This window comes from Arachis ipaensis, chromosome B05 (assembly GCF_000816755.2).
Source record: "Arachis ipaensis cultivar K30076 chromosome B05, Araip1.1, whole genome shotgun sequence".
Lineage (NCBI taxonomy): Eukaryota > Viridiplantae > Streptophyta > Magnoliopsida > Fabales > Fabaceae > Arachis > Arachis ipaensis.
Window position 1 is genome coordinate 127,004,815 of NC_029789.2, and position 13,846 is coordinate 127,018,660.

General features: G+C 36.0%; 3 protein-coding genes across 6 annotated transcripts in view; all 3 read right to left on the reverse strand.

The window, feature by feature from the left end:
• Window positions 1,041-13,846, reverse strand: part of LOC107644067 (probable cyclic nucleotide-gated ion channel 20, chloroplastic) — an 18,445-nt gene continuing 5,639 nt past the window's right edge. The window contains exons 11-13 of one of the 4 annotated variants that reach the window (XM_021124465.1): window positions 13,463-13,625; window positions 13,269-13,371; window positions 1,041-1,234 (exon numbers count right to left, since the gene is read on the reverse strand). In XM_021124465.1, coding sequence (XP_020980124.1) covers window positions 13,272-13,371; window positions 13,463-13,625 — 263 coding nt within the window. In that variant the 3' untranslated portion in view covers window positions 1,041-1,234; window positions 13,269-13,271. Of the gene's footprint in view, window positions 1,235-12,766; window positions 13,386-13,462; window positions 13,626-13,846 lie in introns of those variants that run through there. The other 3 variants (XM_016347852.2, XR_001621179.2, XM_021124466.1) reach the window with 3 other exon arrangements.
• LOC110262457 lies at window positions 8,586-12,957 on the reverse strand. Its single transcript, XM_021124476.1, has 5 exons — window positions 12,829-12,957; window positions 12,082-12,234; window positions 10,630-11,439; window positions 10,266-10,549; window positions 8,586-9,063 (listed from the first exon to the last, which is right to left on the reverse strand). The coding sequence occupies exons 3-5, from the start codon at window positions 11,000-11,002 to the stop codon at window positions 9,058-9,060; spliced, it is 663 nt and encodes a 220-aa protein (XP_020980135.1). The 5' UTR covers window positions 11,003-11,439; window positions 12,082-12,234; window positions 12,829-12,957; the 3' UTR covers window positions 8,586-9,057.
• Window positions 8,621-10,257, reverse strand: LOC107641069. Its single transcript, XM_021124475.1, has 2 exons — window positions 9,557-10,257; window positions 8,621-9,480 (listed from the first exon to the last, which is right to left on the reverse strand). Exons 1-2 carry the CDS (start codon window positions 10,251-10,253, stop codon window positions 9,263-9,265), a joined length of 915 nt encoding a protein of 304 aa, XP_020980134.1. The 5' UTR covers window positions 10,254-10,257; the 3' UTR covers window positions 8,621-9,262.

A 13,846-nucleotide genomic window follows, 5' to 3' on the forward strand; every position in this document is an offset into this window, starting at 1 on the left:
ATGGAGTTGTCATCTCAACTCGGCCGAAGATGGGGTCAGGCCGGTCAGCAACGGGCTGGCTGAGGGGAAAATCCAGTTCCACTCTTCGGATCTGTGTGTTTTCTACCGGATCCAGTGATATTTTTCCGATTTGCATACAGATCGGTGCCGGTTATCGTGATTTTGCTCTAAAATGGGTTGGTAATACCCTGATCTACGATGACACAATAATAAAACGGAGCTACTCAAATGAAGATACAAAAAATATCTTTTTATGAAGATGCTTTGTATAAAAGTGTGATTTATTAATTTGGCCACACTTCAAATAAAAACAACACTTTTATAACATATCAAAATCTAACCCTACAATCCATCCTCTAAGGGTCAAAAAGAAAAATCATTATATGAAGACAATTATAACATCTTCATAGGAGTACCCACCATAATAAAAAATTGTATATTTATAGACAAAGTTGTATTAATTTATTTCAGGAATAAATAAATTTATTTATTTTATTTCAAAAAAAAATTTCTACCACTAACCCTCGTCAGAATGAGCTACTACTATACCTTGACAAAGTCTCGCAATCAAATCTCAGATAATCTCACAATTATAGTACACTTTGTAATCTAACCCTACTTTCCATTTTTCATTCGGAGCACCCACTGTTTTTTTTTTTAATGCTTTTATGGATAACTCAACTCAAAAATAAAGAACATAGAAGATTCGAACAAAATAAGTCTGACAAAAAAATTAAATAAATAAAGACCGATAAAAAAAACAGACCCAAAACAAAAACAACAAAATAAATAATAGTAAATAAATAAAGAAGGCAGTGGTGTTTGAACCAACCGTGATGATATATACTCAGTGGTCACCGAAGAAATTCCTCATCGTCTTCGCCGCTGCTTCTTTCGTTCTTTCTCTCTATCTCTCTCAATTACAGATCTAGATCTATGAAGTACTTCTCCTCCCAGCTAGTGCATTATATAATATGTAAAATTTCTATCAAAACCCTAAAAGCCACCGCACCTACAAAACGCAACCTGCGAGAAACCCAAAAAGCGACCGTACCTGCAAAACGCAACCTGCGTTTTGCGAAATTGCATAACATCCACGTCAGCTATTCATTTACAAGTTACAACAGTTGTCTTCCATATTGAAAATTTTCAGACTACAATTTTGTCCCTTTATTATTTACACAATTACACGTTTGTATGTGGTAATGATACTCGCACTCTATTTTAATTTTAAATTTTAAACAGCAGAATCAGCACGACTTAGACGTTTCTTCCTGTATCTCCATGCAACTTGAATACGAATTGCAGCTAAGGATCCCCAATAAGGTGATTCATACCTAAAGTAACAACACCGTTAGAAAATGAACCATGGATTTGAATTCATAAATTGAAGCTTGATACAAATTTAATGGAGAAAAGAGATGTGACCTTAAGGCTCCTTGAAGCGGACTCCGCAAGAATCTTGTGAAAAGGAATGTGACTTCTTCAAGGCCGGAGGCCATGGCTAAAATGACTCGACATTTGTTAAGCACCTCACTGTTCTGTTGCTAAGCAGCCTTTGTCCTGGAAGCCTTACTGGAAAATCATATTGATAAAACATGCTGCTAATTATTCCCACTAATCTATTGTTATTTGTTAAATCGTCTTAATTTTCTTCATACACTCATAAATCAAAGTACCTAGATGAAATTTGAGCTTGTTTGGATGCTGCAATTGAGCTGTTTAAAAATTTTATATAAAAAAAATTATCTTTTTTAATGTGCTTAATAAATTTTTTAATTGTAAAAATAAAAATATTAATATTTTTTTAAATTACAGTNNNGCCACCCGCCGCTTCTTCTTCTTCTTCTTCTTCTTCTTCTTCTTCTTCTGTGAATTCTGTAAATTGGATTTTTTGTGAAATTTCTGGATTTTTTGTGAAATTTGTTGTGGAATATTATTGTTGCTGATTTGTTGATTTGTTGCTTTCTCTTTCTGTTTGTGTTAAATTTGTGCTTGAATTTGTTGATTTTCTGTTTCTGCTTCTCTGTGTGGAGGTGGAGGTGGAGGTGGAGGTGGATGTGGAGAAAGACGATTTTAATACGAAAAAAAACGTTAAGGATGATTCTAAATCGAAAATTAGACGAGGGACTATTTCGATTCTGACTGAAAACCTTTAGGACCAAAATCATACTTTTAAAAATTATTTTAAAATAATAAATAAATATTTTTATATTTTTATACCCAAATATATAGTTGTTAGAATCGAAACAGTAATTCAATTAATTAAGTTATTAGATCACTAGGTTACTAGTTCAACTAGGGGATCACAAGTTGAACTAGTTGACTCAATCCCACTTAAATGAAAATATAATCACACAATAAAAAAAAAATCTTAAAATGGTGTACATGATGAAAGTCATGACACCACCTTAAAATCCTGTAAGAAAACAAAAAAATTCAATCGATTCACAAAGCCTATTATCTAATCACACTATCGCATAACCTATTAGTAGAATTGCGCAAGAAGTTGGAATTAAAACAGAAGCATTCCAACCATGGTTCTAAAAACTGGACTGGCCTGTCGAACCAAACCAATTAGAACCGGAAGCCTTTGCGGTTCAGTCCATCAGGAGAAACTACCATTTCAAAAAGACAAAAACCATATAAAAATCGTTGAACCAGCCAGTTTACATGAAATGTCGTTTTATGCTTCGTTTTGAAAAAAAAGGAAAAGCAATCTGATTCCTTCCTTGTTCCAGTGACCCAGCCCCTCTCTCCTTTTCTTTCCTTCACAATTCAGAACCTTGCACTACCCTCTACCAAAAAAAAACCATAGCCATCTAGCCTCCACCACTGCCACCGCAAGGAGTGGGACACTGCAGCCATCCATCGCACTCAGGAGCTTCCCTCTTTGTCCTGTCGGCATGCTCCAAAGCTCCAACCCCTGTTCACTCTCACCGATCACAGCTTCTTCTTCAAGGTCAGCTCAGCATTCGTCATCTTCGTCTTCTTCCTTTTAATCTCTTTGATATGTTCTGCGCAAAGAGAGCCTTAATTTGACTAATTTGCTTGTGTATGATTAAACCTTGTTACTTTATGAAAGAATGAACTACTTAACATTCTAGAGCCTTAATTTTCTTGTACCAGAGACAATTTTTTTATGTATACCCAATATAATTTGAAGGTAGCTTGTTAGGTTCTCTATTTTGTTTGATTGTGATGTATTTAACTTGGTGTGAGTATTTTGTGATGCTATGGAATAGAACAGAATGTGTCAGATTGAGCTAAAAGTAGGGTTATATTTGGAAGATAATTATTCATGTTTGGATGTTTGTAGCAGCCAAAAATTAATTTTGATTTATTGATGCCACAGGTTTTGGAGTTATCATGTGCTCTGGCACTTATGTAATTTGATGATTGCCTATTACTGCTACTTTGAATGTTCATTCAGCGTGTGGCAATGGTTAGCCTTTATGTTTGTGAATTTGAACTTGATGGATGATTATATAATATACTTCTTGGTAGTAACACTTTTGTTTTATCTAAAGAAATGTCACTGTCTTTTGAACAAAATTGAACTGATCACTGATTATCTATATTTCACTCATTTAGTATATATTAGTTGAATGAATCAGTTCATTTGAGAATTTGAAGGAGCTGAAATTTGATAATGATATATCACAAAATAGAATTCATTTGAGAATTTGAGATATAACAATAACAAAAATTTTATAGCAGTATCTTGTCATGAATTTTACAGAAAAATTATTGTTGTATATTGTGTTTTATAAGAATTGTTAGGTTTACTATATGGATACTCATGGTCAGTCATGGATATCGTAGCTAGCTACCCAGAGATTTAGTAATTGCTTATTCATCATCATCATATCATGTTCTAATTCTCCCTCCTATAAATGTGTGTACAAAAAAAAGTGTAAAAACAGCAGCAGCAGAAGCATTAAAACATCTAGAAAATTAAAACAGATGCATTAAAAATCTAGAAGTTGGAATTCTCCCTGGCCATATTCGGCTATGAGAAAATTTAAACAGCACTACAACATCACAGCATTTCTCATATTCAACTATGAGGAAATTAAAACAGCATTCCGGCATTTTCACAGCATCAAAGAGCAGCATTTTCAATGAATGAACAGAAATTAAAACAGAAGCAGAAGCATTAAAACATTATAAACATTTTCAATTTTCTATTCTAAACCTACATTAAAACAAAAACAATCAACTATTAAAAATTAATATAAAGTAACTAAAAAAAAAAAATCAAAAGCTCACATCTATACTGCAGAAGCAGAACCCAAGTCACAGCAGAGAAGGTGGAGGCACGTCAAAGCACACTGCAGGGACAGACGAGTCACGAGGTGGGGCAATGAAGGCGACAGACGGAGGTGAGCAGAGCAGCACACACGGAGACGAGCAGATGAGCCGGCTAGAGAAGAGTACAGACCGTCGAGAGTGAGAGGCGAGCACCGGCGAGAGAGAGGCGAGCATAGACCGGTCAGAGTGAGAGGTTGAGAGCTCTGTGACTGAACGAAAGTGTGAGAGCATGAGGTTGGGGAAGAGAAGGGGGTGCCGTCCAAATTAGAAATTAGGGTTTTACTTTTTCTTAATTGAAAACTGTCAGTTCCCCGGTTTTGGTGAAAACCTCCCAGCTCAAACCAGTTCGCACCGATTATGCACGTTGTCTGGTCCTGGGGCCAATTTGAAGCCATTGAGCGACCTCTGACCGTCCAAATCGGTCCGGTTACAACACTACCCAAATACAATTAATAAATGAAAAAATTATTTTTACATAAAGTATCTAAATATCAAATTACTCTACTTATTTTTTTGAAAGATCATTTTAAAAAATATCAACTAAAAAAAATCTTCTCTTAGAAACAGGCTCTTTGTATTCATATACATCAATCTATGAGTTTACTAGAAACGTTGTTAATTATTGCAATTTCTAATAAAATCTACTCTTTAATAAAAATATTCTTTTCAGGTTTGTTATTTAGGGCCGTGAAATGAGTTAGTCCGGTCCATTTAGATCCGGCTCGTTAAGTCTGCGGGTTAAACGGGTTGATCCGTTTAAACCCGCTTTATTCGTGGGACAGAATTTTTAGTCCGGACTGTTTATGGTCAGCCCGATGGATTAAACGGGTCAGTCCGTTTATTATTTTATTTTACTTTTTGAAAAATATTTTAACAAAAAAATATCATTTTTAGGTCAAAAACCATTAAAAAAATATATTTTTGTTGATGGGTCGGATTTTCGGGTCAGATCGGGAGAAATATTAACTAAAAGTGCTACTTTTTAAAAAAAATGTTAAAAAAAATTAAACGGGCCACCCGTTTAGTCCGTGGGCTAGCCCATTTAATCCGTCATTTTTTTTGGGTTAATCGGGCTCAGTTCGTTTAGCCCAATATTTAAACAGGTTTAATTTTAGAGACAAAATCCGCCCATTTAAACAGGTAAACGGACTGACCTGATGAGTTTAGCTCATTTTGACAGTCCTATTGTTATTATACCTGTGTTAACAAAAGAATGTTCTAGATACCATGTAAAAATTTCTTTGCCACAAACATCTCCTTCAGATAACGAAAGTCTTGTTCCATATTCCCATATACTCTCGAGCTTTTCTCGCACTGCGAATACCATCTTATCTACTAGAACCACCCATACTCAATATTCTACTTCCTTTTATGTATCTATTTTGTCTTAATCTCTCACAAACGGCATCTAGGATAGGTTCAGCCATTGAAGCAACAATTTCTTTTTTAATTTCTCACACCACCCTGGTAGATCAATGACTGATTTTTTAGTTATTATGAATCACATTTACTAATCAGTAATTACACATACAGAAATCTAAACACATTCGCAGACAAAAAATAGATGCAAGAAGAAATTTTAAAATTATAATTTGTATCTCTTTAAAATCTGAAATAAGTCTTCATCTCACTTGTCATTAAATGTGCATGTATACCACATAAATGACCTCCTTATATTTTCTGGTAAGCGTCAATGGCTCATCCATTGCTCCACGTCACAGCCACTGAGTTTGCATTTCTAGCCTCCTTAAAAGTGGATGGAAGAAAAGGATTTCAACTATGTTGCAAAAATAGCATATTGGAATAAGGCTGTCAAAGTTTAATTACAACTAACTTTCAGCAATTGATAAGTTCTACCTCTATCCAAGAGCTTGAAGAAAATTCTGTATGTGAGCAATGGGAATAGAAAAAAGCAAGAGTCCAAATCCTATAATGGCATACTGAAAAGGACTTCCCATACAAAAGTGCTAGGGACCAGATTACCAGCCAAAGTACTAATTTGCTGCACAAATATCATAGGGTATAATTGTTACTCTTATAGATATCAAATCAATTGCATCCAAGATTTTGGATACATATAGAATAGTTTTTAAATAAATACAGAAAACTCAACCAACTGATATTTCAAGCATATATAAATGTTTTTCATAGAATCTCTAAAAGCTATGTTAGATTAACATAATATTAGAGTTTAATTTTAGTATACTATACATCTATACTTCAATTTATATTGCTTAGAAAGTGAATGGATTATACGTTCCTTTTGTGAAATTAATTAAAATATCATTTTCACAAGAACTACTTAACGTGTGAGAGAGGAAGAAAAAAGGAAAAAGAAAAAAGTAATAGCTCACCTGGAATCTCCAAAACAAAGAATAGATGTATTTGTTGATCACATTAGTTTCTGTAACAAGAGGTTCAACATTTTGATATATCCCATAAACAAAACTATCCTGAGATGGGGGATTTAAGCATGCAACAGCATCAGTATTATTGTTCCATTGATTTGATGTCTGGTCAGGTTGAAAGATTCCATCATGACCATGTTATTAGATTTATGAGGACATGATATTTACATAATCCAAGACAATAATCAGAATTATTTAATACAGTTGTTCAATAAGATATGATATGAAGGACTTATCCATCGAGAATAAAAAAGTATAAAGCATTATTGGGATAAGCATATTCAGGTGAAAATTCTAGTTCGAGCCTAAATCTCATTACATATGACAACATAACTGGCACTATGACATTACAGTTGTCTTCGAGTTGATCATACATTACTTTCATGCTTTTTTTTCCTTCTTTCACTCTTATTATAGTTTGAGGTTAGGCATTCAGTTGGTACCTTCTGATACTAAAACCTATAACAACAAGAGCTTGCCTCCTCTTTAATAGACTACATGGCAGAGATTAGTGTTTGTGCTTGGTGTATGTTAATATTTAACACGATCATAATTTTTTAATTTTCTAATATGTTACAGTTTGTATGGACACCTTAAAGTGTATGATACAGTGGTATCATTGTTATCATTCGAGTGTATCGAATGGCACTCTACGAATCGAGTGATGCGCCAATTTGGGTATGTACAACCTGCCCTTAAGCCTGAAAAAGTCATTAGAGTGGAAGACCATTGCATTACTTTTCGCAAAGTACAACTTCATGAGTGAAGGGTGATACATGCGGGATTGACAGAGGATTGGGCAACCGTGCAACACTCGATTGCGAGAACAACATCCCCTTCCAATTTGAGATTTTAGACCAGCTGCTAATTACCATGATTGATACTTGGGTTTATTCAAAGTATGACTTGAGATTATTAAAGGGAGTTTCTCAGCAACCACCTCAGCCACCGACTTAGCAACAATTTCCTTAGTATGTAGTATCTCAACCATTTCCTTATTACCGCCCACAGCCACCACAACAACTACAGTACAACCACCACAGCTATCACAGCTATCACAGCCACCACCACAAACATTAAACAAGAGCGCGAACTACAGTCCTCTATACTTAGAGTTCTCCCCAATCCCATCGCAAATGCCTTTTGTTGGGGATGATCATATCCAGCAATGGGTTAACACCAGTGTGGGTAGTTTTTCGAATTGGACCATATTTGAGCCATAATAGGGGTTGTCTCAACTACATCGGGTGTCGGTCGATGTGGCCTCTCGTCGAAGGGAGACTACTTCTAACCACACTTCAAGTCATATGTCGGTTGATTCCCGAGGGAGTGGTAGCATCGCTTCTCATATTTTATTCGATACAGCTTGTGTTGATCTACCACTAACTAGGCCGAACAATCCTGACTTGAACGTGGTACAACAAGGGGTTGTGACGAGTACAACCTTGGTGCATCTACTTTGGGAGAGGCAGTTGGGTTGGGTACGCCCGAGAGAGGGACAGGTGGGTTGACTATGACCAATGTCAGTGTTTTAGGTCAGGATCATCTATATAACCTACGGATGGAGAGAAATCTACCATATAAGTTTATTCCATCGGGGTTTGATAAGGGGTTAATGAGCAAGGGGATGAAGTGGATGTTCGGAAAAAAGTAAGCGGGTGTTCATAAAAAAGTTGTGTAAGTTTATTATATTAGATTTTTGTGTAAGTTTATTTGTATTTTTAAGTTAATTTTTGTAAGTTTATTGTATCATATTTTAATTTTTTGTATAAGTTTATTGTATTAGATTTTTTATTAATAATAGAAGTACTTTGCTCATTAAAAGTTGTGTTTTGTCATATTTAGTTGTATTCAGCTGTAAAATTAACAGAAACTTTCAACTATACTAATTCAAAAAGTTAACAGATAAATTTAAATACATTAATTTATAAAATTAACTTTAAAATACAAATACAACGACCAACAAAGACCTATGAACCACCACTGCTACCAACCCCACTCGGTCCAACATACTGAAGACATCGACTACGGCAATGACCCTGTTTACCGCAGAGATGGCATATTCGAGGACCTTTGGGTTGACCTTTCGACGTTCGCCTCAAGGTAGGATTAGCAACCAACGTCGGTTCCGAGTAACCAGGCCATGTCTCAGGATCGCCTACTGGGACAAACTCCACTCTGTAGACCTTGCGAATCTCTGACATCTTGTATACATCATTAACATACACCTGCCAATCGAGTCGCTGGTTAACATAACAAGCAATAACGTGGCAACAAGGTAGTCGTTTCACCTGAAAGTGCCCACAGTCACACACCCGCCGCGCAAGATCAACAACTAACACTTTTCCACTAGGCATTTCGCGCATCGTGAACACCTCATTTCTTCCATCAAACCGATGCACAACTAAATTTTTTGCACGTTGCATATTTTCTTCTATGTGTTGAGTGGCAAATTCAGAGTAGGTAAATCCAGCACGCTTGTGCTCGTGAGCCTCAGCACTCTTTTGCGTAAAGAGCTGGTCCAAGCGATAATATGTTGCTCAGACAAGGGCCAACACAGGAACATTTCGGACACCTTCCAACAATGAATTTAGGCACTCGACTAGGTTTGTCGTCATGTGACCCCATCGATGTCCCTCGTCAAATGCCAATACCCACTGGTGAAGTTCGAGATTGTCACACCATCGGGCATATCCCTCACTTCGCTCTTGCAACTTCTTGTAGTTGATGTTGTACTCGTCCACTGTTCTTGAATAACCTGTAAATCACACCGTACATTGTCATATTAGGCACTACCAACCATCATAAATAGAAATAACAGTAGCGTCAAATACCTATATTGACAACAAGCTTCTGCAAGTACGGGTCCTTGAATGCCCTTAAGAAGTTGCAACTGATGTGTCTAATGCAAAACATCCACCATGCTCTTGGAGGTTTCCAATCACCGTTGTTACGATTTATTGCTGCCCGTATTGACTCATGTCGATCAGAGATTATTCCCACACCGACTTTTCTAACAACATGCCTTCTTAAATTACTGAGAAAAAAGTACCACGTATCAGCGGTCAACCCTTCCACGATGGCAAAAGCAATCGGCACAATGTTTTGGTTCCCATCTTGTGCAACTGCAACCAAAAAGGCACCTTTATATTTTCCGTAAAGGTGTGTGCCATCAACTTGAACTAAAGGCTTGCAATGCCGGAACGCTTTATAGCATGAATTGAAACTCCAGAATACCCGCTGAAGTATCCTGACACCGTCCGCCTCTTCACTCCCGTTACATAAGGGTCGTGTTTCTATTTGGACAGTTGAGCCAGACATCTTCTGAACCATTGCTAAGAACCACCACGACAAAGCTTCATAAGATAATTTCCAACCACCAAAAACTCTGGCTATCGACTTCTGCTTTGCCAACCAAGCCTTTCGGTAACTAATGGTATAGTTGAACCTTGATTGGACTTCTGCAATTATAGATTTCACCTTCATGGATGGGTCGGTTTCAACCAATGGCCTTATAGCCTCAGCAACCATGTCTGAGTCTAACTTGGAATGATCTTGTGAAACTGTTCCTATGGTGCACGTGTGCCTCCCGTTGTATCTCCGTATCTCCCAACAACCTTTCTTCTGTATCAAGCTGGTTCGGATAAGCCAATCGCACCCATGGCCATACATCTTGCATTTTGCATAAAATGTATGTGGCTCGGACTTATAAACAGTGTAATCGACTCCTCTAGAAATAGTATAGCTCCTAATTGCCTCGACAATCGACTTTCTAGAACTGTACTCCATTCCGATCCTAAATTCTCCTTCCTCAGAATCAACAACACCTATAGAAAAAATAGATTGTCACTCATTGATCTATCCAAAATATAAATTAAGGAAAATGTATTACTCATTCATCACATACCTATGTTTGCATATTCAGGAAATTTCGGTACATGTATGGTGTCAAGATCCAAGCTACGCATAAAAGGTAAAACGTCCATCGGTTGACTGACTGCAGGTGAAACCACCACATTTTTTATTATTGCCTCACCTCTCATATCACCATTCTCATCCTTCTCACCAGCTTCGTAGGTAGCTTCAAAGTCCTTTTCGCTATCACTGTTCATTCCTTCGTACACTTCAGCTCTATCATCTTTCATATCTGAATCATTTTGAATCTCACCAGCATCTATATTTTCATACTCAACATACAACTCAATCTTTGTCTGTTGCACCTGAGTCTGTCGGTGAATAAGGAACATACGCTGCATATTTGCATCATCAATGATCGACATAGTATCAAACTATATTAAGCTACCAAATATAATAACGGGATTCCGATATAGAATATTGCTCACTCTCTTTAAGATATCACTCTCTATATTTTGACAGAGGCTGTACTGTAACTCTGCGAACGTCATGGTGTACGGAACCACAAGCAAAAACGAATTTTCACACTCAAAACTCACCCCCTCTTGAGTATTTCGTATAATTTTACCGTTGTGATACACCACTATCTTTGCGGTACCCTCCATCACACCACCAACACACAAACAACTTTCTTCTTCGCAATTAAGTAAAATGGAAATGAGCGTCGCCTTATATAGACAGAACACCCAACATGCCCCTGCGTGTTGCCTTAGATGTTGCCATGTGACTAACACGTGTCTCGCGTGCTAACCAAACACGTCCCCTATGTGTTCATTCTGCTCTACCTGCAACATCTATCCATCTGAAATGATACCAAATAATTCTATTTCTAGTAAAAATACCAACATTTTTTTCATATAAAAAAAATTAACCCCTAAAAAATTGTTTTGTATTAAAAGAAATTAAAAATTGTATTAATTTAAAATAAAAAATTAAAAATACAAATTAAAAAGAAATGACCATAGAGTTGTCATCTCAACTCAACCGAAAAAGATAGGGTAAGTGACAGGAAAATTACAGAATAAATGACCATTTGTACTCATAAAAGATAACAACGCTGACATATGTACCCACACTAAATTGAAATTAAACTTGTACCCATGCAAGATGTTCTTCGTGTCACAAAAGTATCATGTCTTTAGAGGGTTGGAGTGCCATGTAGAGTACTTTTGTCACATAGAAGGCATCTTGCGTGGATACAAATTTAGTTTTGATGTAATGTGAGTACATATGTCAGCGTTTTCATCTTTTATGCGTACAAATGGTTATTTATTTCAAATTTAAAATGATATGTCAGCATTTTTATCTTTTATGCGTACAAATGGTCATTTATTCCAAATTTAAAATAAAGAAAATCCAGTTCCACTTTTTTTTTTTCCTTTTGGTCATACACTCACAAACACTAAAGGTTCCATTACTATTCAGCCATAACTGAGATTCAAACCTGGGATGTGGCTTCTATGAGGCCAACATATTGGCCATTGGTGCAATACTGCAATGCCTCTGCCACCCCGTTCCACTCTTCTAATCTGTGTTTTCTCCCGGATCAAGTGATTTTTCCCGATTTGCATACAGATCCGTGCAAGTTATCCCGATTCTGCTCTAACATCGGTGGGTATTAAACAAAGTTATATATTAAACAAAGTTGGATTAATTTGTTTCAGAATAAATACTTTTTTATTTTATTTCAAAATAATTTTCTACCAGTGGTGATTTTTCCCGATTTGCATACAGATCCGTGCAAGTTATCCCGATTCTGCTCTAAAATCGGTGGGTATTAAACAAAGTTGGATTAATTTGTTTCAGAATAAATACTTTTTTATTTAATTTCAAAAAAATTTTCTACCAGTGGCCCTCCTAAGAATGAGATACTATACCTTGACAAAATCTCACAATCAAATCTCACACTATGTATTTTGTACAATCTCACAATTGTAGTACTCTTCGTGATCTAACCCTACTTTCTATTTTTCGTTCGAGCATCCATTGTTTTTATTTTTTTCTTCATGCTTTTATGGATAACTCAACTCAAAAATAAAGAATACATAAATACAGAAGATTCAAACAAAATAAAGCCTGACAAAAAATATTTAAATAAATAAAGACCGAAAAAAAAACAAGTAAATAAAGACAAAAAAAAATAAATATGGCAAAATAAATAAATAAAGAAGACAGTGCTGTTTGAACCAACCGTGATGATATATACTCAGGCGTCACCGAAGAAATTCCTCATCGTATTCGCCGCTGCTTCTTTCTCTCTTCGCTCTCTCTCTCTGACAATTACAGATTTAGATATATGAACTATGAAGAAGTTCTCCTCCCAGCTAGTGCATTCTATAATATATAAAATTTCTATCAAAACCCTAAAAGCCCCCGCACCTGCAAAACACAAACTGCGAGAAACCTAAAAGCGACCGTACCTGCAACACGCACCCTGCGTGTTGCGAAAATGATAACGTCCGCGTCAGCCATTCACCAATCTGATTCATTTTTTGGGCATTTACTAGTTACAATAATTTTCTTATTGAAAATTTTCAGACTACAATCTTGTCCTTTATTATTTACACAATTACGCGTTTGTATATGGTAACGAATAACGATACTCACACTATATTTTAATTTTAATTTTAAATTTTAAACAGCAGAATCAGCACGACTTAGACGTTTCTTCCTGTATCTCCATGCAACTTGAATACGAATTGCAGCTAAGGATCTCCAATAAGGTGATTCATACCTACAATAGCAACACTGTTACCGAATGAATCATGGATTTGAATTCCTAAATTGAAGCTTGATACAAATTTAATGGAGAAAAGAGAAGTGACCTTAGGGCTCCTTGAACACGCGGACTCCGCAAGAATCTTGTGAAAAGGATTGTGACTTCTTCAAGATCTGCGGCGCGGAGCGAAAATGACTCTACATTTGTTAAGCACCTCACTGTTCTGTTGCTAAGCAACCTTTGTCCAGGAAGCCTTACTTTTCTACCATCTGCATGGAAAATCATATTGATACAACATTCATAAGTCAAAGTACCTAGATGAAATCTGAGCTTGTTTGGATGGCTGTTAAAAAGAATGTTAATGAATTTTTAGTAGATTTGATAAATTTTTACTACTAAAAATAAAAATATTTTAAAAATAAAAAATTTGAAAACTACAAACTACAACAAATTTAAAAAGATTCTTTTACTAAAAAAATAATATTTTTAT

Excerpts from the sequence above, each read along its gene's own strand:
- LOC107641069 (XM_021124475.1), bottom strand. The coding sequence starts at position 10,253 with ATGGTTGCTGAGGCTATAAGGCCATTGGTTGAAACCGACCCATCCATG. Across the intron at positions 9,481-9,556 it reads GAAGCTTGTTGTCAATATAG|GTTATTCAAGAACAGTGGAC; the intron begins GTATTTGACGCT and ends TGTGATTTACAG.
- LOC110262457 (XM_021124476.1), bottom strand. The coding sequence starts at position 11,002 with ATGTCGATCATTGATGATGCAAATATGCAGCGTATGTTCCTTATTCAC. Across the intron at positions 10,550-10,629 it reads TCCTGAATATGCAAACATAG|GTGTTGTTGATTCTGAGGAA; the intron begins GTATGTGATGAA and ends TTTTTTCTATAG.